This window comes from Oncorhynchus kisutch, linkage group LG17 (genome assembly GCF_002021735.2).
Source record: "Oncorhynchus kisutch isolate 150728-3 linkage group LG17, Okis_V2, whole genome shotgun sequence".
Taxonomy (NCBI): domain Eukaryota; kingdom Metazoa; phylum Chordata; class Actinopteri; order Salmoniformes; family Salmonidae; genus Oncorhynchus; species Oncorhynchus kisutch.
The window spans coordinates 26,401,948-26,426,578 of NC_034190.2; the positions used below are offsets into that span (position 1 = coordinate 26,401,948).

Sequence of the window (24,631 nt, forward strand, 5' to 3'; positions counted from 1 at the left end):
CTGAGCCCTGGGACCTTGCCTCAGGACTACCTGGCTTGGTAACTTGTTGCTGACCCCAGTCCACCTGGTCGTACTGCTGATACAGTTTCTGCTGTTTTGCCTGCGGCTATGGAAAACTGACCTGTTCAACGGACTTGCTACCTTGTCTCGAATCTGCTGTTTTCGACCCTATCTCTCTCTCTCTCTCTCTCTTTCGCTCTCTCTCTTTCTCCCTCCCTCTCTCTCTCTACCGCACCTGCTGTCTCGACCTCTGAATGCTTGGTTACAAAAGCCAACTGACATTTACTCCTGAGGTGTTGAGGTGCTGACCTGTTGCACCCTCTACAACCACTGTGATTAATATTTTACCTTGCTGGTCATCTCTGAATATTTGAACATCTTGAAGAACAATCTGGCCTTAATGGCCATGTGCTTTTTAAATCTCCACCGGCACAGCCAGAAGGGGACTGGCCACCCCTCAGAGCCTATGTTTCTGCCTTTCTAGGGAGTTTTTCCTAGCCAACGTGCTTCTACATCTACATTGCTTGCTGTTTGGAGTTTTAGGCTGGGTTTCTGTATAAACACTTTGTGACATCTTATAAATAGATGTGATTTGAAATTTCAATATATTTACATACACAGCTCTGATTGGCGAACAGGATTGTTTACACTCTAGCCTACCCCTTCAAAGTGGGAAGATACATTTGCAAATAAAAGATGACTGGTCAGAATAATTGTTCAGAATAATCAGATCAGGTTGTGATGTCATGCGGTGGACCACAAACTCCATCCCACCTGAACAGGGCTTTAAAAAAAGCTCTTACAATAAAAGGGCATTTTTTCATAAAGTGTTTCAACCTCACAGAGTGGAAATATGTATATATATATAAAGGAAAATCATTTTGACTTCACTGCCAATTAAGTGAATTCCATAGACTTATTGGTTCATAATGAATTATGTAGGGAAGGTCTTTGGGTCACACTTGATTTGGATAGTCCAGATTATCCATTTGCTCTGCTACCAACATACTACCAACAAATGATCTGTTGATAAGCAACTGCTTGCTAAAGTTAGGGTTATGGTAAGGTTTAGAATAAGGTTTAGGGTTAGGGTTAAGGTTAGGGTAAGGGTTAAGGTTAGGGTTAGAGCTAGGGTTAGGGATAGTAGATAGTTAGTTGAAATGCTACTGATAGTTGTAGAGCATCTACAGATGGACTATCCAAATAAAGTGTTTTCGGTCTTTGTTCTTCTGTTTTCGGCTTTTGACTGTTACAGTGTACTGTGAGAACAGCAACTAACAGTTTAGCTATCCATCCACAGTTCCTCAAACTAGACATAGTACACCCCTGACCCTAACCCCTTGCCTAGCTAATGCTAGCCACAAACGCTAACGCAACAAGACGTATGATACTGTACTACCGATATTCCTCCACCAGACCATTCGTAACATATCATATAAAATGGAGGAACACAAGAAAAAACATAATATAATGTGAATGGGTGTGAGGCACCATTGGCTCTACAAATCATCCCATGGTTTTTACAAATTGGGACACATAATTTGCTACCATGTTCATTTTTATTGATTTGTGTTGTTTTAATCAATAATCCGAGACAGGCTTCTTGTAAAACACCTTGGCTTGCTGTTCGTTCATCAATGCATTTTTACAATAGATGCTCATCTATCTTAAACTATAAACTATAAGGATTACTGCATGACCACTGCAAGGTTAACCATGATGGACTCAAGTATGAATAACACAAATACCTTACAGTCTCTGGCAATACATTGAATACAATCAAACATACATCTTTTTTTTATTAATGTTACAGAAATGTTCCAATATTTTATAGTTTTTAAAGGAGTTCCATATCGATTTATATTAATTCATGAAAAAATGAGCTAACTGCAATATCCAAAGCACGGCAGAAGAAGTGATAGAAAGAATATAGGAAACACTTTGTTTGGATGAGATAGTCAATCTGTAGGCTAAAGACAAGCTGTTGAAATGCTGCTGATTGCCTACAGATAGTTTGTTGAACATCTGTAGATGAACTTATATAAAGTGTGAAAACCAAAATATAAGTATAACAACAGGAACGACAGATTGTGAACAAAGAAGATAGGAGATTCAACACAAAGAGTGATTCACATAAAGAGAGTACGGAAAGGTACAATGCTGCAGCTATTGACAGCGGGTTTCGAGAAAAATGATGCAGGAGTTAGCCTTAATCAAAATAACATCCATTATTCTATAGCAGAGGCAAGAAGGCTATAGTAGGCTATTAGCAACCGTTCCTGTTGTAGTGGCCATTTTCTAATTTGTGACATTAGCACGCTTTTTTTTCAGTGTGATGTACTGTTACCTTTATGGTCCCACTGTGTATTAAAGGGTGTTAAAACCATACTTAGATGGCCATTATATTGCCATGTACAGTTCATTTATGGAAGGTGTGAACATTGTTACAGGGTAGGAAAGTACTTAAATATCTCTACCCGGTAGATTTGTGCTTGTTTGCAAAGCTAATGCATGTCAACATGTCAATATCATATCTGTAATACATAATGATGTGTAGGCTGTTCACATTTTAATACACTATCTTCCTTTGTTGCTACCACGTAAATACATGATTTTAGAAATCACATATAAGGTGGGTCTCAGGAATACCGACAAAAGCGACGAGAACATAAACCAGAAATGGATTCAGCTGTAAATAATTCAGTAGTCTGTGTTCTTAGTGCTGAAGCATTTTTACTCACTGCCATGAAATATACTGCAAATAAGACTAGGTATAAAATATTCTCAGTCTATAATTACATTTTTACAATTTAAGTCGGACTGAATCAGTTCCTTTCTTATTTTTTTTTAGCATTTAGGGCTACCCTCAGCAGTAGACTATGTGATCAATTATCACTATGAAAATATCATAAAGTTATCATAAAGAAAGCATACAGAATCACATACACCAGTTGTTTCAGCTATAACTGAAAAAGTTAGTGAACTTTGACCTCAGAACAGCCTCAATTTGTTTCTACAAAGTGTCAAAAGCGTTCCACTGGGATACTGGCACATTTTGACTCCAATGCTTCCCACAGTTGTCACGTTGGCTGGATGTCCTTTGAGTGATGGAACATTCTTGATGCACACGGGAAACTGTTGAGCGTGAAAAACTCAGCAGCGTTGCAGTACTTGACATACTCAAACCGGTGCGCCTGGCACCTACCATACCTCGTTCAAAGGCACTTAAATATTTTGTCTTCCCCATTCACTTTCTGAACGGCACACATACACAATCCATGTCTCAATTGTCTCAAGGCTTAAAATCCTACTTTAACCTGTCTCCTCCCCTTCATTTACACTGATTGAGGTGGATTTAACAAGTGACAACAATAAGGGATCATAGCATTCACCTGGGCAGTCTATGTCATGGAAAGAGCAGGCGTTCTTAATGTTTTGTATACTACAAAGTCATGTTAAGTGATTTTAGTTTTGAACTGACTTTTGTTTTGGCAGCTGTTGAATCCTTCTGACTTCAGTATGTCCACAGACATACAGATACACATCATTAGAAATATCTAACCATAGTAGTTACATGTAATCTACAGATGGAGGATCTTAATTTGAGCCAGTTGGCTACAACAGGAAAATAATCATGCAGCAATAGGAAAGAGAAATGATTATGTGGCTTATAATTCATGGTAATTCTTGTAGGAGATTAAGTTTGAAATTTCAAATAGGAAATTACAAACTTCGGGAAGCCTTTTTCAAAACTCAAATACTGTACAAGTTTCCATTTCCTACTGTGCAGAAAAATTCACAGCAGCAATTAAGATCCTACACCTGTAAGAATGAAGTCGACATAATCAGTAATTATATTATATTTGATTTCTTAGTCTGTGCTAGCTAGTATCATTTGGCTAAATGAATCACAAAACTTCCGTCGTCATTTTGGAGTTTGTCGCAGTGGTTTGTGACATAGCATCATGTCCAAGGTCATTCAAAACTATAACTGCGTCTGAAGTGGTACCCTAATCCCTGCATAGTGTAGTGCACTATATAGGGAATAGGGTGCCATGTGGGGTGCAATCTATGGCAGGATTTACAGGTTGGATATTTCATCAGCATTGATTACCGGGAGAATGTATACCATATAATAAACTCAAATTATAGCCTATGAAATACGAAGGGTGATTTTCAATTTAATGGCTATCATTGATTGATGCCCTCAAAGTATAATTGAGTGCTACGATCATCTATTTTAGGAATCTTATCATGACTTAATGCCATAGTTAAGTCTCTCTAATCTGCCATAGATTTATTTAGACAGATGACACAATGTTTCTCTCCAACTGCACAGTTTCATAGAGTCTGCGTGCCAAATTGCTCCCTATTCCCTATATTGCACTACATTCTTATAAAAAAAAGGTTCCAAAAGTGTTCTTTGGCTGTCCCAAAAATGTAGAACCCTTTTGGGTTCCATATGTAGAACCCTCTATGGAAAGGGTTCGACGTGGTACCGAAAATGGTTATTTAAAAGGTTCTACATTGGGGACAGCCAAAGAACCCTTCGTAGGTTTTAGATATCACCTTTTTTTCCTAAGAGTGTACTTTTGACCAGAGCAGAATGGACCTACTGTGTGTTCATAAGTAGTGCACTATATAGAGAATAGGATGCCTTTTCAATGCATCCTTATTTAAGCATAGTTTAATCTGCCATAGATTTTATTTGACAGATGACACAATGTTTTTCTCCAACTACACAGTAACACAGATAGTGAGTCCTATTCAAATCTCACTTGGTTCAGCTATATAAATGCTCAGTGATTCTCAAGAGGTTTGTGGTTTCGGTTTCACAAGCCGCCATACTCTTCCAGTTTAAAGTTGTTGTGCTGTACACAGTGAGTGTTCTGCAGTTGTTGTTCAATTTTCACATTCATCAGAGTAGTAATGCATTCACAAAGAGTGTAGATCATGATTGGACTATGCAGCCCCAGCGTCTTCCGTCTGCTCCTCCAACCTCAATCAGTGGTCTATAACTATTTAGTTATTCCTCTCAGTGGTCCCTTCCACCTCTCTGCTCCTCTCTGCTCCAACCGATAAAACCTACCCGTGAAAGTAGGATTGGAGCCGACAGCCAAGGTGTCGTTGGAAAGGAAATGCTATGGTACAGTAGATTGAACAATCCTGGATTCTCAGCTATAGGGCACAAGCAGGTACAGAGCTCTGTGGTAGATTTTAATGTAGAAATGTTCCATGTTGCGAATGTCATAAAATATAAAATATTCAAATCATATCAGGAGTGTTGTAATATTATCTCACTTTGACAACAACTGCGGTGTCGGAGCGTATTGTCAGTCAGTAGGGAATTCTCTACGCAATGTTTTTATTTACAGTATATAGTATAAAAAATTATGTTGGCTACAGAATCACATAGCTATCAGCCCCATTGTCCCATGTTGATTCTGTGTCTCGTGCCCTAGTGCTTTGCACTAAAGAATGCTTTCATCCATCATCCAACCTGTCAAAAATAATCTGTAGTTTCTTCTTCTACATGTGAAATGTCACAGTTTTTCCTTTTGTTTTGAAGTAGATGAGAAATTGGAAAATAATGTTTTGTTTTTCCCATGAGATCTTAATTTGACTCCATGGAAGTAGAGTTAAGTGTGATGCTTAGAATATGCCTCAGCATTCTTTAAAGTTCCTCATCAATGTAAGTTTACAGGTGCTTGCTTCCCAGGGAATAGAAAGAAGATCAACCAAGGCAATGCATTCGGAAAGTATTCAGACCCCTTGACTTTTCCACATTTTGTTAAACTCTTTTTCTAAAATGTGTAAAAAAAAAATTGGGGTCCTCATCAATCTACACACAATACCCCATAATGACAAAGCGAAAACAGTTTTTCTTTGTTTTTGCAAATGTATTCAAATAAAAAAACTGAAAAACGTTATTTACATAAGTATTCAGACCTTTTGTACTCAGACCCTTTCCATTGATCATCATTGAGATGTTTTTACAACTTTCCACTTTCCACTTGTGGTAAATTCAGTTGATTGGACATGATTTGGAAAGGAACACACCTGTCTGTATAAGGTTGACAGTGCATGTCAGAGAGTCCAAGCCATGGGTCAAAGGAATTGTCCGTAGAGCTCCGAGACAGGATTGTGTTGAGGCAAAGATCTGGGGAAGGGCACCAAAAAATGTTTGCAGCATTGGAGGTCCCAAGAACAGAGTGGCCTCCATCATTCTTAAATGGAATATGCTTGGAACAATCAAGACTTTTCTTAGAGCTGGCTGGCCGCCCGGCCGAACTGGACAATTGGGGGAGAAGGGCCTTGGTCAGGGAGGTCAACAAGAACCCGATGGTCACTCTGGCAGAGGTCCAGACATCCTCAGTGGAGATGGGAGAACCTTCCAGAAGGACAACCATCTCTGCAGCACTCAGGCCTTTATCAGGCCTTTATGGTAGAGTGGCCAGACGGAAGCCACTCCTCAGGAAAAGGCACATGACAGCACCTAAAGAACTCTCAGATCGTGAGAAACAAGATTCTCTGGTCTGATGAAACCAAAACTGAACTCTTTGGCCTGAATGCCAAGCGTCACGTCTCAAGGAAACCTGGCAACATCCCTACGGTGAAATATGGTGGTGGCAGCATCATGCTGTCGGGATGTTTTTCAGCAGCAGGGATAGGGAGACTAGTCAGGATCAAGGGAAAGATCAACAGAGCGAAGTATAGAGATATCCTTGATGAAAACCTGCTCAAGAGGGCTCAGAACCTGACTGCGGTGAAGATTCACCTTCCATCAGGACAACGACCCTAACCACAGAGCCAAGACAACGCAGGACTGGTTTTGGGACAAGTCTCTGAATGTCCTTGAGTGGCCCAGCCAGAGTCCAGACTTAAACCCGATCAAACATCTCTGGAGAGACCTGAAAATAACTGCGCAGTGACGCTCCCCATCCAACCTAACAGAGCATGAGAGGATCTGCAGAGAAGAAGGGGAGAAACACCCCAAATGCAGATGTGCCAAGCTTGTAGCGTCATACCCAAGAAGACTTGAGGCTGTAATTGAATACATTTTGGAATAAGGCAGTAACGTAACAAAATGTAGAAAAGGGGTCTGAATAGTTGCAGAATGCACTGTGTCTACTCATTTGGTGGTTTCCCTTACCCTGTTGCCTATATTTTAAAAACATCCCCAGTCCCATATTTGTGCAGCTTGTCATCAGTCACAAACAAGGATGACTAATTGATGAAACCATGTGGCATTCTTTGGACCACTGTCCTTGACAACATCCTGTGTATTCTCTCTGCAGCCAGACATCCATTTGTCACAAACCAGAAATGCGCTACTCAAAAGCTCTGGCACCGTCACAGATTGTCTCTGGATAGCGGAAAACGATTTATGGTGAAACATTGAATCTGTCTTCTTCTGAGCAACAATAAAGAACATTCCTAAATCTCACTGGGAGGAATATCAATTATGTGGTCCAAAAAAACCTCTATGGTGTGGTTTGGACCCCTCTTTACTGACAACTCTGTGAGTCTCACTAAATCATTGCTTATCCTGTCAGAACTCTGTTGTGGAGATCTGGGTGACCTCAGACTGCATGTCTTGCTGGGCCCTCCTGGGTTGAGAACCAGAACCACAAGGGATCTGGTCCATGCCTAGTCATACAGGCTTCCTTTCCTTCCCAGCTACAGTCGGAGTGCAGACGGACACGGGCTCCCGGTTGGCGTTCCGACCCCTGTTGAGGGAGTTGCCTTCCACGCGGGTCCGGCAGGGCAGGCAGAAGTCCCGGAAGCACCTCTTGAAGTTCTCGTCCAGGAAAGCGTAGAGAACAGGGTTGAGACTACTGTTCATGTAGCCCAGCGCAATGCAGAGGTGCCAACTGGCTTTCACGTAGGGGTTCCTGTTAATAATAAGCAATGATAAATTATGTATAATTCATTTTTATTTTATGCCCTTTTTCCAAGTAATTTGACCTAATAATAAGCAAGATTAATGAAAAACAATACAAGCACACAGTAAAATTAACAAGAAAATAAAAGTCCACAAAACATAAATTCTTACGTAGAGTTGATCTCCACCAGGGTCTTGATGATGATGAAGATGTGGATGGGTGTCCAGCAGATGATGAAGGCTGCGACGATCACGAGGACCATGCGGGTGATGCGGCGCATGTTGCGATCCTTCTCCTTAGAACCGGAGAGCAGTCGGACACTGCGCAGACGCAGTATCATCAGACCATAGCAGATGGTGATGACCATGACAGGGACGATGAAGGCAAAGATGAACACGCAGATCTTAGTGACCGTGTCCCAGTACCAGTCAGGGTCGGGGAACTTCAGCGTGCACATAGTCTGACCTAGGAAGAGAGGGGTGAAGGGGTGGAGAGAGGGGTGGAGAGGCGGAGAGAGGGGTGAAAGGCGGAGAGAGGGGTTTTGACCAAAGATTTAACATTCTGTAAATTTGCAGGAAGAGGGACTTAATCCCCTTATTTAATGGGATTAAAAAACAGACAGTTCTAGAGAGGAGACTGTAGTAGGTTTATGTTATAGAGATCATTTATATTTAATATACTGTACATTTTTGCAGTAAGAGGGATTTATCCCCTTATGGGATTAAAAAACTAAGAATTTAACAGACAAATTCCCCAAAACATGTTGAGTTTCAAATGATGAAAACTCCAACATGGGTGAGGCTATACAAGAAATCCTTTTGAAAGAAGTGTAAAAAAACGTGCTAGTTTAACAATGCTGTCTCACCACTGTCTGTCGTTTTGGTCACAGCCATGACCATGATGGGCACTCCGATGGCAGAGGACAGAACCCAGATCAGAACGTTGATGATCTTACCCTTGGCAGGCGTCCTGAACTCCAGGGCTCTCACTGGGTGACACAGGAAATTACGGTTCAATTGCAATATATATTACAGTGACTGCTGGCCTTTTTTACATTTTATGTGGTGGATTATTGGTTCTATGCAACCTTTCATTTATTTACGCGAGAGGTTAGGAGTTGATCAGGATGAATTCCAAATGGCACCCTATTCTCTATTAAGTGCACTACTTTTAACCAGAGCCTCCCTAGGCTCTGGTTAAAAGTAGTGCACTATAAAGGGAATAGGGTCCCATGTGGAATGCTTCTCTCCCTTTACCTGGGTGGCACACAGCGATGTAGCGGTCCACAGACATCATGGTCAGGGTGAAGATGCTGGTGAACATGTTGTAGTAGTCAATGGCGATGACCACCTTACAGAGGACCTCTCCGAATGCCCAGGTCCCCATCAGGTACTTGGCGCTCTGGAAGGGCAGTGTGCTAGTGGCTAGGGCATCCGCTAGAGCCAGGTTAAAGATGTAGATGTTGGTGGATGTCTTCATCTTGGTGTATCTGTGGACAGAGGCAGATGAGTAAAGATAATTGATCTCTTGCTGTGTGTTGAACATGTGTGGAACAGCAAAACATGCTATTCTAATTGTTTTTGGAAACATTTCTATTTCTATCTGAATGAGTGATTAGAGATTAAAGTATTAGTGAGCTACAAATTGCTCTAAGCACATAATTCAGTGTATGGTTTTTGTAAAGCATTGACATGATCAGATCACTGTTTTAAGATGAACATTTCCCACTACGGATCTGTATTAGATCATAACTACTTCTGATTTTCTTTGGTCTATTCCTCTAAAATAAGCCAATTTAGAATTTCCGTAACTCCCTCAATTGTTTGCCTAAAAGAGTACAGTGCTTGTCGACTAGATATTTGCACTCCGCTGAACGGCTTTGTGGATAAATTAAGTCCATTTAGTCAATGGTCCAGATCTGTGTGTTCACCATAAAAGCTATTGCCTTTCAAAAGCCAAAATGACAACAAAATTAAACCAAACAACACTCAGAATGAAGTAAACAACATTTACTGGAATATGGAAATCAGCTCTGGGCGCTGGTCAGTAGTTGACAGTGACTGTAAGCTCCAAACCTAACTGGTCCCTGTTGCTCAGTAATAAATACATTGTAGCCTGTTGATTTTCCTCTCCTTGGTCGATAACATGTATAAACAGACACTTACAGCTCGTACTATATAAACACTACCAGCTAATTCCCTCTGGGGACTGGGGCTATAATGGAAGTCAGCAAAGAGACCTAGAGCCAGAATTGTGATGACCATCCCATGTTTAGGCATCCCATTTGCGTATGAGACTAATGGTGGGTTAGGGGTGAGAAGGGGCAGGGCTGTCGAGTGCCTGCTGCTGAGAGCTGCTGGTCATTTGCTGTTTACTCTTCTGCTCCTACGGCTCCCACAGAAGTGTTAAACCCTACTGACTCTGCACTTGACCTGCTATTCATTTAGGTCAAAATACATCTCATCAAGACACACAGACACGCATGCCAATGTACACATAGACACACACATCGAATTACCAGACGACTGGAGGCTCTAGTCCTCGATCTCGATCAGGGGAGGGTTGCGATTTAATCACAATTGGTTTTGGAGTTGGAATTAGATAAATGTCCTCCTTTCTGTACTGAATTCTCCCTGTAGTTAAGGAACTAATCAATATGTAGTATGGTAAGACACAGAGCTCTGAGCTCTCAGCTGGGGTGGATTTATCTTTCCTTGTGCTTCTCTTGCACACAAAAGTCTCTTCGCTGTCCTTATTCTGCCTAATGTCATGGAGAGATGAACTGAGACGATCAAAATGGCCTATTGCATACATATCATCTCAGTTCCCTGAGACATAATAACATATTTCTATTGATCAGGTGGAGGGCGATCTATTGTATATGCATGACAGATGGCTGAAAGACGTGTCAATCATGGGATAAATCTGAATTATTATTAGCCAATGCCCGTCACGTGTTTGGGTCCTTCTCACAGGCATCTCAGCTCCAAAGTAGGCTACAAGTGAAGACAGACACACCGGGGATGCAACTGCACGTGTCCTTCTTACTGAATTCTTAGGTGCATATTGAAGATCTTAGAACTGTCTAAATGTACTTTTCGCCAGCCAACAAGATGAGTATGTCTGACGAACAGCAAAAACACTAGCCTACAGGTATGTCAATCTAAAATGCCCCATAGTACATTCAGTTTACCTAACCTATTGGTCAACTTGTCCTTCTATGTGAGAAAAACATATTCCATACGTACTCTGGGACAGTTGTGGGATGCGATAGATCCCAAATTAATATAAACACTCGCATCAAAAAAACTTTTAGGCTAATGCAACAGAGAGGCTATTTCTTCACATTATAAGAGCATCAATACGCAAACAGCAGTAGGCTATAAATCCGAGTCAGAGCCAGATTAAAACTATTGCCTGGAGTTTCTGGTGCTCAGATGTGTTCTGAGGCACAATATAGCAGGATACAGACATTTTTATTGTTCTTGATGGGAGGTTTCTTTCTCTGTCTGTTAGAACCCTTTGATTCAGCATAACTTAATCTATGAATCTGTCTGTGCTTCCTAGCTCCACTGTCAGCAGTGTCTCATATTTATCATATTTATAAAACAACAGTGAATCAGAGGCCGTTGTTATACCCCTTGGATGGGTTTGCTATCTGCATAAGTAGAATCATCATCGCCAGCCCTAAACTGGTGTGATCGGGATTACACTCCTACACTACTCCCTCCACACACACACACACACACACACACACACACACACACACACACACACACACACACACACACACACACACACACACACACACACACACACACACACACACACACACACACACACACACACACACACACACACACACACACACACACACACACACCTCCCCTTCACCACCAAGTCCCTTCTGGTGTTAACTGTCCAAACCATGGCCTACATCCATCTGCCTTGAGCCAATGTTACAGGAGCCAGGGCTTACACATGATACACACACACACTCTTGCACACACGCACACTGAGACGGAGATGCGACGAGAGACGCATCGAGTGGGTGGCCTCTGGGCTCTGTGGGTGGATGTTGATGAAGTGGCTAGAGAAGGAGAGAAGACGTGGGTGGGTGGTGGGGGAAGAGCCATGATGTCATATGCACGGTGTCACACAAACAGGAGCTGAAACACACCAGTACTGGCAGGATGGTAAAAGGATACGGTGTTCTGTACAGCACTGTACGGTACAGTCGGTTCAGGGAACTGGCTTGGATATTTGTACGGGGGTTGCAGCTGCCAACCCGAAGCATTTTCTCAGCAGGTTACAGCATCAAGGCAGGATTCATCACAACGTGCTATGTTGATGACAGCTGTGCATTAATCACAGAAAAGGAGGGAGAAGATGAGCTTTGATATTTGCCCACAGTGCCCACTCTGTTAATGCTATCCTTTTAACTGGTTCTGAACCTGTAGTAGTTAGCTAATGTCACAAGTTTATAGGGGTGTTTTTGTATGTCCATCCTCCTTGTTGGAAGCTTGAAAAAAAAACGTGGGATATTTGTTCCAATGTCGTATTACAGTTTTTTTCCAACTGCTTACACACGTTTTCAAAACTGTCTCCTTTTTTCAAAACTCTACACACAATTCCTAAAACTGCACACACAAAATGCAAAATGCCTCACATCTCCTTTAAAATGTAACACTGCATTCAAAATGCCATAAACACATGTCAGAAAGAATGGCTAACACTGCTTTCAAATGGCAAACACTGCTTTCATAATAGTACATTTTGGGATATACCATGTAAACACTGTTGTTCTAAATCTAAAGCTCTTTGGTCTTTCATAGGCTTATATCTACATTTCAATACAATGTTCCACAGTGAAAGTAATCTGCTGAGAGGGGTAACAAGTACACTGTAAACACCAATGCAATGTAGAAACAGAAAATATTTATTAGGCTAAACATTACTGTTGTATAGAGTAGCATACAACAAAACCATAAACATATGTAAACCAAAAGTATATTCTTTAGAATACTGTAAAGAACACAATTGTGTGTGTGGGGTCCCGGGGGGCCAGTCCAGGAATTGGTAGGGGGGGGGGGCAGTCACCAGTGCTAAGCTACGCTTCATCTCTTCTCCGGCCTGGGTCTGGCCACAATACTTCGTCCACATCACAAGATACGTTTTCTCTTGCCAAACATCGAGGGAAGTATCTCCTAGAATGGCGTATCCAACCTTGGACAGAGGCAACCTCTATGTCCCCACACGCGCGCACGTGTGTTAGATTCACTGCTGCAGGGAACAGAGGGTCATTTAAAAAATGCCAGTCAGTGGCCTTGGTTCCAGGAGAAACGGGACGGGGATGGAACGCTTCCTTCTCTTGACGCTGGTGAATATTGATTACTGCCTTATTGATCACAGCTTCATCGGACCACAGGCATCATTTTGTATGTTAGGCACGTACACCCAGAGTCATTGATCACACTCTGTCACCACTAGCTAATCACTCGTCCCAATATTGACCTTGTTCGCTGGGCTCCGTGTGTAACTTTCAGACAGTTTAAAAGGCAGCACAACATGAAAATATATCTTGCTGCTGTAACGGAAGTGCTATAGTGACACATTCTTGCTAGATAACTAACCTTGCCTCAGATGAGTTGAGGAAGAGTTGTGTTTGCTTCATGACTTATTACTGAGGGTTTAGCTCAGAAGGCTAACAGAGTCGTGTGGTTCTATGGAGACGCAGACTCGAACCCGAGTTAGTCACACTGCTGTGAGTACACACTCTGTTGTGAGGGTGTTTCAATCAGCCAGTTTACTACGAATTGGAGACATTAGCATTTAGACCTGGGGATTGTTGGGCCAAAATATGATCTGAGTGGTAGCCAAACAAATATACCTTATGTATTTAGAAATATAGAAGGTAAACAATAGCTTTTTAGTAAGCAATCAAAAAACCACACTTCAAAAAATCTAATTGTAGCCTTATAACACATAACACATTCTGGTTACCAGTAAAGACACATTTAAAAGATCGAACAGTTGTGGCACAGAAACTGCAACCAACTTTCTATGTTCATGAGGCTAATAACTTGAATATGTTTCAAATAACTTGAATATAGGAAAGGTGTAACAATTTGTCTTTGTAGCAGGAAGTCTGATCTGTCATAATCTCTCCCCCACTGTTTTCTCCATACTCTGCAGCAGTGCCCTCTACCCTTCATCGCTTCCCACCGCCTCCCTGACCAAACACACACTACTCATCCCAGAGCTCTCGCTGTGTTCTTCAAGCTGTCGGGACAGAAGTAGAACACACGCACTCTACCGAGTAAGAGAGGAGACATGCAGCAAGATACGGGAGCTGGTGCTGACTCACACCCATCCTAAAAAACACCCCAATAAAGCTTCCACTCCACTGGGTACAATATTTCAGGCTGGAAATGTATCATCTTTGTGTGTTTGAGTAAACACTTATCCAAAGGATTTCAACCTAATCAGAGCTATACGATGGCAGTTTATGGTGTATACCAGAGTTTGAAGGTAATCTTACTCAAGCTTATGGGATGATTCTCCACAGTTTTGGAGTGAGCTTTCCCCCTGAGACTAATGCCCTACGTATGGATAAACCAAGCACACCACCTACTGTAGTAACCCAGCTACACGACTCAAGCAAGACATTTTATCAAATGCACCCCCACACATTCGTAACATTAGCCATTACAGTTTTTAACCATTGCTAACAAGCGTTTACATATACTTAAGATACTTTGTCTAAACTCTTAACACAGCAACACACCTACATCACACAATTAGACAAATAGTTCATTTCTGCTCAGAACCACATTTTGTTCATTGAAGACCAACTCTACACTTCAAAATGCAAAAAACTTTCTCTCCGTACATTCTATCAAAACACGCCAAACCCGACTCAATGTCTAATTTCTGTCAAAACACTAGCACATGTTTTCTATCCAAGAGGAACATGCAGTCAATTATAGCAAAACAACTTTCAAAATAATAACAGTTGATTACATTTCAAAAACTGCATTACTTTTCATGTTTCAGTTCTACCTGCATACAATAGACAAAATGAAATGAAATCCATAGTTTTTCATAATTCAGTTTCTTTTTACTGTAAACCACTCCACATTTTTTGGTTGAGCTTCGAATGTGTGCATTTTTGGCAACATACTATCTAAAAGTGAATGAGTCATCTTTACTTTATAGAATGTACAGTACACAAATATAGTATGTGACAGAATGGCTGCAGTAAAAGCTTTATTAGCAACATTAAATTACTGCCAGTGATCAACAACACATCCAATATACATGACCTTTAGTTCAACAACACATCCAACATACATGACCTTTGGTTCAACAACACATCCAACATACATGACCTTTGGTTCAACAACACATCCAACATACATGACCTTTGGATCAACAACACATCCAACATACATGACCTTTGGTTCAACAACACATCCAACATACATGACCTTTGGATCAACAACACATCCAACATACATGACCTTTGGTTCAACAACACATCCAACATACATGACCTTTGGTTCAACAACACATCCAACATACATGACCTTTGGATCAACAACACATCCAACATACATGACCTTTGGTTCAACAACACATCCAACATACATGGCCTTTGGTTCAACAACACATCCAACATACATGACCTTTGGTTCAACAACACATCCAACATACATGACCTTTGGTTCAACAACACATCCAACATACATGACCTTTGGTTCAACAACACATCCAACATACATGACCTTTGGTTCAACAACACATCCAACATACATGACCTTTGGTTCAACAACACATCCAACATACATGACCTTTAGTTCAACAACACATCCAACATACATGACCTTTGGTTCAACAACACATCCAACATACATGACCTTTGGTTCAACAACACATCCAACATACATGACCTTTGGTTCAACAACACATCCAACATACATGACCTTTGGTTCAACAACACATCCAACATACATGACCTTTGGTTCAACAACACATCCAACATGCATGACCTTTGGTTCAACAACACATCCAACATACATGACCTTTGGTTCAACAACACATCCAACATACATGACCTTTGGTTCAACAACACATCCAACATACATGGCCTTTGGTTCAACAACACATCCAACATGCATGACCTTTGGTTCAACAACACATCCAACATACATGACCTTTGGTTCAACAACACATCCAACATACATGACCTTTGGTTCAACAACACATCCAACATACATGGCCTTTGGTTCAACAACACATCCAACATACATGGCCTTTGGTTCAACAACACATCCAACATACATGACCTTTGGTTCAACAACACATCCAACATACATGACCTTTGGTTCAACAACACATCCAACATACATGGCCTTTGGTTCAACAACACATCCAACATACATGACCTTTGGTTCAACAACACATCCAACATACATGACCTTTGGTTCAACAACACATCCAACATACATGACCTTTGGTTCAACAACACATCCAACATACATGGCCTTTGGTTCAACAACACATCCAACATACATGACCTTTGGTTCAACAACACATCCAACATACATGGCCTTTGGTTCAACAACACATCCAACATACATGAACTTTGGTTCAACAACACATCCAACATACATGACCTTTGGTTCAACAACACATCCAACATACATGACCTTTGGTTCAACAACACATCCAACATACATGACCTTTGGTTCAACAACACATCCAACATACATGACCTTTGGTTCAACAACACATCCAACATACATGGCCTTTGGTTCAACAACACATCCAACATACATGGCCTTTGGTTCAACAACACATCCAACATACATGGCCTGTGGTTCAACAACACATCCAACATACACGTACATGGCCTTTGGTTCAACAACACATCCAACATACATGACCTCTGGTTCAACAACACATCAAACATACACGTACATGGCCTTTGGTTCAACAACACATCCAACATACATGACCTCTGGTTCAACAACACATCCAACATACACGTACATGGCCTTTGGTTCAACAACACATCCAACATACATGACCTCTGGTTCAACAACACATCAAACATACATGACCTTTGGTTCAACAACACATCTAACATACATGGCCTTTGGTTCAACAACACATCCAACATACATGACCTTTGGATCAACAACACATCCAATATACATGACCTTTGGTTCAACAACACATCCAACATACATGGCCTGTGGTTCAACAACACATCCAACATACACGTACATGGCCTTTGGTTCAACAACACATCCAACATACATGACCTCTGGTTCAACAACACATCAAACATACATGTACATGGCCTTTGGTTCAACAACACATCCAACATACATGACCTCTGGTTCAACAACACATCCAACATACACGTACATGGCCTTTGGTTCAACAACACATCCAACATACATGACCTCTGGTTCAACAACACATCAAACATACATGACCTTTGGTTCAACAACACATCTAACATACATGGCCTTTGGTTCAACAACACATCCAACATACATGACCTTTGGATCAACAACACATCCAATATACATGACCTTTGGTTCAACAACACATCCAACATACATGACCTTTGGTTCAACAACACATCCAACATACATGAGCTTTGGTTCAACAACACATCCAACATACATGGCCTTTGGTTCAACAACACCTCCAACATACATGACCTTTGGTTCAACAACACATCCAACATACATGACCTTTGGTTCAACAACACATCCAACATACATGGCCTTTGGTTCAACAACGCATCCAACATACATGGCCTTTGGTTCCAAAACACATACAACATACATGGCCTTTGGTTCAACAACACATCCAACATACATGACCTTTGGTTCAACAACACATCCAACATACATGACCTTTGGTTCAACAACACATCCAACATACATGACCTTTGGTTCAACAACACATCCAACATACATGGCCTTTGGTTCAACAACACATCCAACATACATGGCCTTTGGTTCAACAACACATCCAACATACATGGCCTGTGGTTCAACAACACATCCAACATACATGTACATGGCCTTTGGTTCAACAACACATCCAACATACATGACCTCTGGTTCAACAACACATCAAACATACACGTACATGGCCTTTGGTTCAACAACACATCCAACATACATGACCTCTGGTTCAACAACACATCCAACATACACGTACATGGCCTTTGGTTCAACAACACATCCAACATACATGACCTCTGGTTCAACAACACATCAAACATACATGACCTTTGGTTCAACAACACATCTAACATACATGGCCTTTGGTTCAACAACACATCCAACATACATGACCTTTGGATCAACAACACATCCAATATACATGACCTTTGGTTCAACAACACATCCAACATACATGACCTTTGGTTCAACAACACATCCAACATACATGACCTTTGGTTCAACAACACATCCAACATACATGGCCTTTGGTTCAACAACACCTCCAACATACATGACCTTTGGTTCAACAACACATCCAACATACATGACCTTTGGTTCAACAACACATCCAACATACATGGCCTTTGGTTCAACAACGCATCCAACATACATGGCCTTTGGTTCAAAAACACATACAACATACATGGCCTTTGGTTCAACAACACATCCAACATACATGACCTTTGGATCAACAACACATCCAACATACATGACCTTTGGTTCCAGAAGGGAAAAATCTCTAAAATGCCCAGTCGTGTTCTAATCTATACCATCTTCAGCATTTGGCCACATGTTCTCATCCACATCACATCTTATGTCGTCTCTCGCTATTCCCCTTTGGATAGAAACTCTTGGCCTGCCTTTTCCACTCCTGGCAGTCTTCAGCTGAGATGTCTCTGCAGCCGGCATCCATATCCAGGAGGGACATTTGGTCATGTGACCGATGATCATACACTTTCCACCTCCAGGCAGAAAAAAATCCTCAATGGGGTTGAGGAAAGGTGAGTAGGGGGGGTTGAAAAGGGAAACCATTCTTAGATGGGATGCAAACCAGTTTGTGATTGCATGTGAATGGTGGAATGCTACATTGTCCCATACATTCACAAATGTCCTCATGTCCCCCCACCCCCACCTTTTCCCTTTCTGCTTCTGCCACCAGTTGTTGGTGGAGGTCAGCTATAAACAAAAGCTTGTTGTAGGTTTCAATCTGACATTTCTGCAGGAACAAACCAGCACTCGAGATTGCAGCACACATTGTGATATTTGCTCCTCTCTGACCTGTCATATCAACGGTGACCCTTTTCCCGATGACGTTTCTTCCCCGCCGACGTGTTTTTGCCAGGTTAGGGCTAGACGTTCCTCTACCGGGACAACTTCCGGTGAACTGGAGGGAGTGCAATTCAAATAATCATACAAATTATGGATATTAAACATTTAGGTAAATATAAGTGTCTTATATCAGTTGAAAGCTTAAATTCTTGTTAATTTAACTGCGCTGTCTGATTTACAGTAGCCATTACAGCAAAAGCATGCCATGCGATTGTTTGAGGACGCCGCCCCACTTCAAAATATTTTTCCACCGACACAGTTTTTATAAATTCACAAATAGCGATGAAATATTCACTTACTTTTTGAAAATCTTCCTCTGATTTGTCATCCAAAGGATCCCAGCTATAACATGTAGTGTCATTTTGTTAGATAAAATCCTTCTTTATATCCCAAGAGGTCTGGTTAGTTGGCGCCATTGATTTGAGTAATTCACTCGTTCAACAGGCAGAGAAAGGAATCCGAAAATCTACCCCTAAACTTTGTTTCAACAAGTCAAAATACATTTCAATATACACCTCAGATACCCTAAAATGTAATCAAACTATAATATTTCTGACGGAAAGAAGTATGTTCGATTTTTAGCAGGTGCGTTCTGTCTTCATCGCTCGCACATACACACATTTCCAAGACTGTGTCCCTGTACTAAAACTGATATTTCTTATTCGTTTTGGAAGTTACAAGCCTGAAACCTTAAAAATAGACTGCTGACACCTGTGGAAGCCATAGGAAATGCATCCTGGGAGCTAGAATTCAGTATGCCCCTATACTTTCCATTGTAAGAGCATCGGCTGTCAAAAAAACTATTTGCGGTTGGTTTTTCTTTGGATTTTCTCCTACCATATCTATTCTGTTATATTCTCCTATATTATTTTATTTTAACATTTATACAAACTTCAAAGTGTTTTCTTTCCAATGGTACCAATTACATGCATATCCTGGCATCTGGACCTGAGTAACAGGCAGTTTACTTTGGGCACGTCATTCAGACAGGAAGTGGAGAAAAAAGGGGCCTAGCCCTAAGAAGTTTTTAATTAAACCCTGCCCCGTCTACATAAATTATTTCATGTGGGTTTTGATTAGCCTCCAACTCCTTGACTCTCTGAAACTAATCAAACACAGTATGTGTAAATGCTTTTCAGTATGTCCTACTGTATGTACTGTAACCCATGTTTACATGTAGAGTAGCATAGTGTAAATCTCACTATAGAACAAGACATATTGGATAGACACCATACCTGGATGTATTGGTGACGGAGTTACTTGACCCACTCACTGTTCCTTTCAAAAGGAACTGTGTACAACTGTTTCATTCGAACTCTGTATTTGGTCAGAGTCCGAGCAATGGTAGTCAGGCTGATGCTTCCACATTGTTGAATACCAGGTTGTCCTTTACAATTCTGGTCTGAATTTCTCACAGTTTTACTGCATTATCAGCAATGACCAATCCTACAATGGCATGCTCTTGGTCTTCACGGAGGAGCTTTCCTCTTCCTCCGAGGGAGGAAGATGGTGCGTCCTTTAGAGGAACAAAAAACAACATATGTATTTGCATTGGGTCTGGTGGCCTACAGTTACTGTGGGACATAGCAACAGTAATGATAGAAGAAGCCCTTGTGAAATGCATTACATACCTGTTGGTTTGTTGAAAATTCTGGATAATGGAAGCCACAGTTGACCGTATGAGATTAGGCTGGGCTCTTTCACCAGCATCTCTCAGCGATAGATCATGGTTTATAACATGGTCCGTGGTGGTGGTTCTTACGTCATCAGTGACAACAGCTCTTACTCTCCTTTAAACACCACCACGCATTCTTACTCCTCTCCCCCTACCTCTCCTTCTCCCTTGTCCTGGTCCAACTACTCCTCTGCCTAGTCCAGCTACTCCTCTGCCTGGTCCAACTACTCCTCTCCCTGGTCCAGCTACTCTTCTCCCTGGTCCAACCACTCCTCTCCCTGGTCCAGCTACTCCTCTGCCTGGTCCAGCTACTCCTCTGCCTAGTCCAGCTACTCCTCTGCCTGGTCCAACTACTCCTCTGCCTAGTCCAGCTACTCCTCTGCCTGGTCCAACTACTCCTCTCCCTGGTCCAGCTACTCTTCTCCCTGGTCCAACCACTCCTCTCCCTGGTCCAGCTACTCCTCTGCCTGGTCCAGCTACTCCTCTCCCTGGTCCAACTACTCCTCTCCCTGGTTCAGCTACTCCTCTGCCTGGTCCAACTACTCCTCTGCCTGGTCCAACTACTCCTCTCCCTGGTCCAGCTACTCCTCTCCCTGGTCCAGCTACTCCTCTCCCTGGTCCAACTACTCCTCTCCCTCGTCCAACTACCCCTCTCCCTGGTTCAGCTACTCCTCTGCCTGGTCCAACTACTCCTCTGCCTGGTCCAACTACTCCTCTCCCTGGTCCAACTACCCCTCTCCCTGGTCCAACTACTCCTCTCCCTGGTCCAACTACTCCTGTAATAATGACAATTACAACAATACTGAATGAACACTTTTATTTTAACTTAATATGATACATCAATAAAATCAATTTAGTCTCAAATAAATAATGAAACATGTTCAATTTGGTTTAAATAATACAAAAACAAAGTGTTGGAGAAAAAAAGCTAACATTTAAGTTCCTTGATCAGAACATGAGAACATATGAAAGCTGGTGGTCCCTTTTAACATGAGTCTTCAATACTCCCAGGTAAGAAGTTTTAGGTTGTAGTTATTATTGTATTTATATTTGTATTTCATATACCTTTGACTATTGGATGTTCTTATAGGCACTATAGTATTGCCAGCCTAATCTCTGGAGTTGACAGACTTGAAGTCATAAATAGCGCAATGCTTGAAGCACAGCGAAGAGCTGCTGGCAAATGCAGGAATGCTGAGTGAAATGCAGGAGTGCTGTTTGAATGAATGCTTACGAGCCTGCTGCTGCCTACCACCGCTCAGTCAGACTGCTCTGTCAAATATCAAATCATAGACTTAATTATAATATAATAACACACAGAAATACGAGCCTTAGGTCATTAATATGGTAAAATCCGGAAACTATAATTTCAAAAACAAAATGTTTATTTTTTCTGTGAAATACAGAACTGTTCCGTATTTTATCTAACGGGTGGCATCCCTAAGTCTAAATATTGCTGTTACATTGCACAACCTTCAATGTTATGTCATAATTATGTACAATTACGGTCTTTGTTAGGAAGAAATGGTCTTCACATAGTTCGCAACGAGCCAGGCGGCCCAAACTGCTTCATATACCCTGACTCTGCTTGCACTGAACGCTAGAGATCTGACACAATTTCCCTAGTTAAAAGAAATTCATGTTAGCAGGCAATATTAACTAAATATGCAGGTTTAAAATATATACTTGTGTATTGATTTTAAGAAAGGCGTTGATGTTTATGGTTAGGTACACATTGGTGCGACGACAGTGCTTTTTTCGCGAATGTGCTTGTTAAATCATCACCTGGTTGGCAAAGTAAGCTGTGATTCGATGATAAATTAACAGGCACCGCATCGATTATATGCAACGCAGGACAAGCTATATAAACGAGTAATATCCTCAATCATGTGTAGTTAACTAGTGATTATGTTAATATTGATTGTTTTTTTATAAGATAAGTTTAATGCTGGCTAGCAACTTACCTTGGCTCCTTGCTGCACTCGGGTAACAGGTGGTCAGCCTGCCACGCAGTCTCCTCGTGGAGTGCAATGTAATCGGCGTCCAAAAATGCTGATTACCGATTGTTATGAAAACTTGAAATCGGCCCTAATTAATCGGCCATTTCGATGAATCGGTCGACCTCTACCTGTACTATATTTAAGGTTCTGAACATTAGGTCTTCATTTCTGGCATGCTGTGTGCAAGCATTTGTAAATAACAAAATAAACATCCATAACTTAGGTATTGGGTAAGCTTGTATGTAAAGAAAATGTAAGCATTTTAGAAATGTGTTAATTGACTGCATATTCCCCTTAATTTTTTTAATTAAAAAATAAATAAAATTGACAGCATATTCTGTGAAAACACCATGAATTGTGTTAATGGTATGGTCCACAACAGACGGCTAATTGTGTTTAGCGTTTAGAAAAGTGTGTGTGTGTGTGTGTGTGTGTGTGTGTGTGTGTGTGTGTGTGTGTGTGTGTGTGTGTGTGTGTGTGTGTGTGTGTGTGTGTGTGTGTGTGTGTGTGTGTGTGTGTGTGTGTGTGTGTGTGTGTGTGTGACTTGGATGGCTGACTGTCAGGTAAGGAGGAGTGCTGCAGACCTGGGCTGTGTTACAGTTGGATGATCCACAGCAGTGGTGGTGTCAGCTCCAGCTCTCAGCTCTCCCGTCAGTCCCCTTAGTCAGTAATCACAGAGGACTTCTTCAGCTCTGTTCCAATATCAACACTAGAATACCACTCAGAATGAGGTAATGTAATGGGCATGCATTATAAGTGATGCTAGCGTGGATACTAGAAAATACCCTTCACAGCCACACCAGTTAGCTCTCAATCTGGAGCAGGCTACACCTGGGTTCAAATAGTATTGGTTTTCTTTCAAATACTTTGAGTGTGTGATTTAGCCTACCTGGAAAGCCAGATGGATATAGTCAACAGCTCTCTAGAACGGAGGGAAGGGATATACTGTACACTCATAAAAAGCTGAATTACTCACTATGCTGTGCTTTTAAAACTGATATTCAATGCCAATCACGATTCACAGTGAATGAACATTAGCAACTCACTGTGGTGGCTAACACACTCGTTTAACTCCACTAGTCAATGTTGTTTTTCCTGTGTTCCAGACAATTAGAACGCATCGAACCCAACTCGACGTCACAGCTTTCTCCACACTCTTCCTATCCATTTTAAATGTGTGTAGTTCAGTCCTTGATCTGTTCTTGTCAAATTATGTTATGTATTATGTCATGCTTTATATTGTTGTGTGGACCCCAAGAAGAGTAGCTGCTGCTTCAGTAACAGCTGATGGGGATCCTAATAAAATACTTAATTTGTCTGTTTCTCTCTTTCTCTCTCTCCCGCTTTCTCTCTCTCTCTCTCTGTCTCTCTCTCTCTCTCTCTCTCTCTCTCTCGCTCTCTCTCGCTCTCTCTCTCTCTCTGTCTCTCACTTTTTATCTCGCCGTCTGTCTGTCTCTGTTTTTTGCTATCTTCCTCGTTCTATCTCTCCCTTTAATCTTTCTCGCTCTCTTTTTTTTTCTCTGTCTCCTTACATTTTGGGGTGGTTGTCATGGTAACGGTAGGCCATGTGCAAAAAAAAGAAGAAGAAGAAGCAGAATGCAGAAGGCAGAAGGCATTAAAGTGGTTGTGGCTAGATGGTATGTTCTGTTTTGCTTGTTTATAGCGGGTTATTTCATAGGGAACTGTTGGAGGCAGTATCATATTGTTACA

General features: G+C 41.4%; 1 protein-coding gene across 1 annotated transcript in view; it reads right to left on the bottom strand.

The window, feature by feature from the left end:
• Positions 1–1,546: 1,546 nt before the first annotated feature.
• The window catches only part of LOC109907398 (delta-type opioid receptor), a 32,866-nt gene continuing 9,781 nt past the window's right edge, over positions 1,547–24,631 (bottom strand). The window contains exons 2-5 of the mRNA XM_020505333.2: positions 9,143–9,375; positions 8,752–8,874; positions 8,057–8,351; positions 1,547–7,895 (exon numbers count right to left, since the gene is read on the bottom strand). Coding sequence (XP_020360922.2) covers positions 7,655–7,895; positions 8,057–8,351; positions 8,752–8,874; positions 9,143–9,375 — 892 coding nt within the window. The 3' untranslated portion in view covers positions 1,547–7,654. The remainder of the gene's footprint in view (positions 7,896–8,056; positions 8,352–8,751; positions 8,875–9,142; positions 9,376–24,631) is intronic.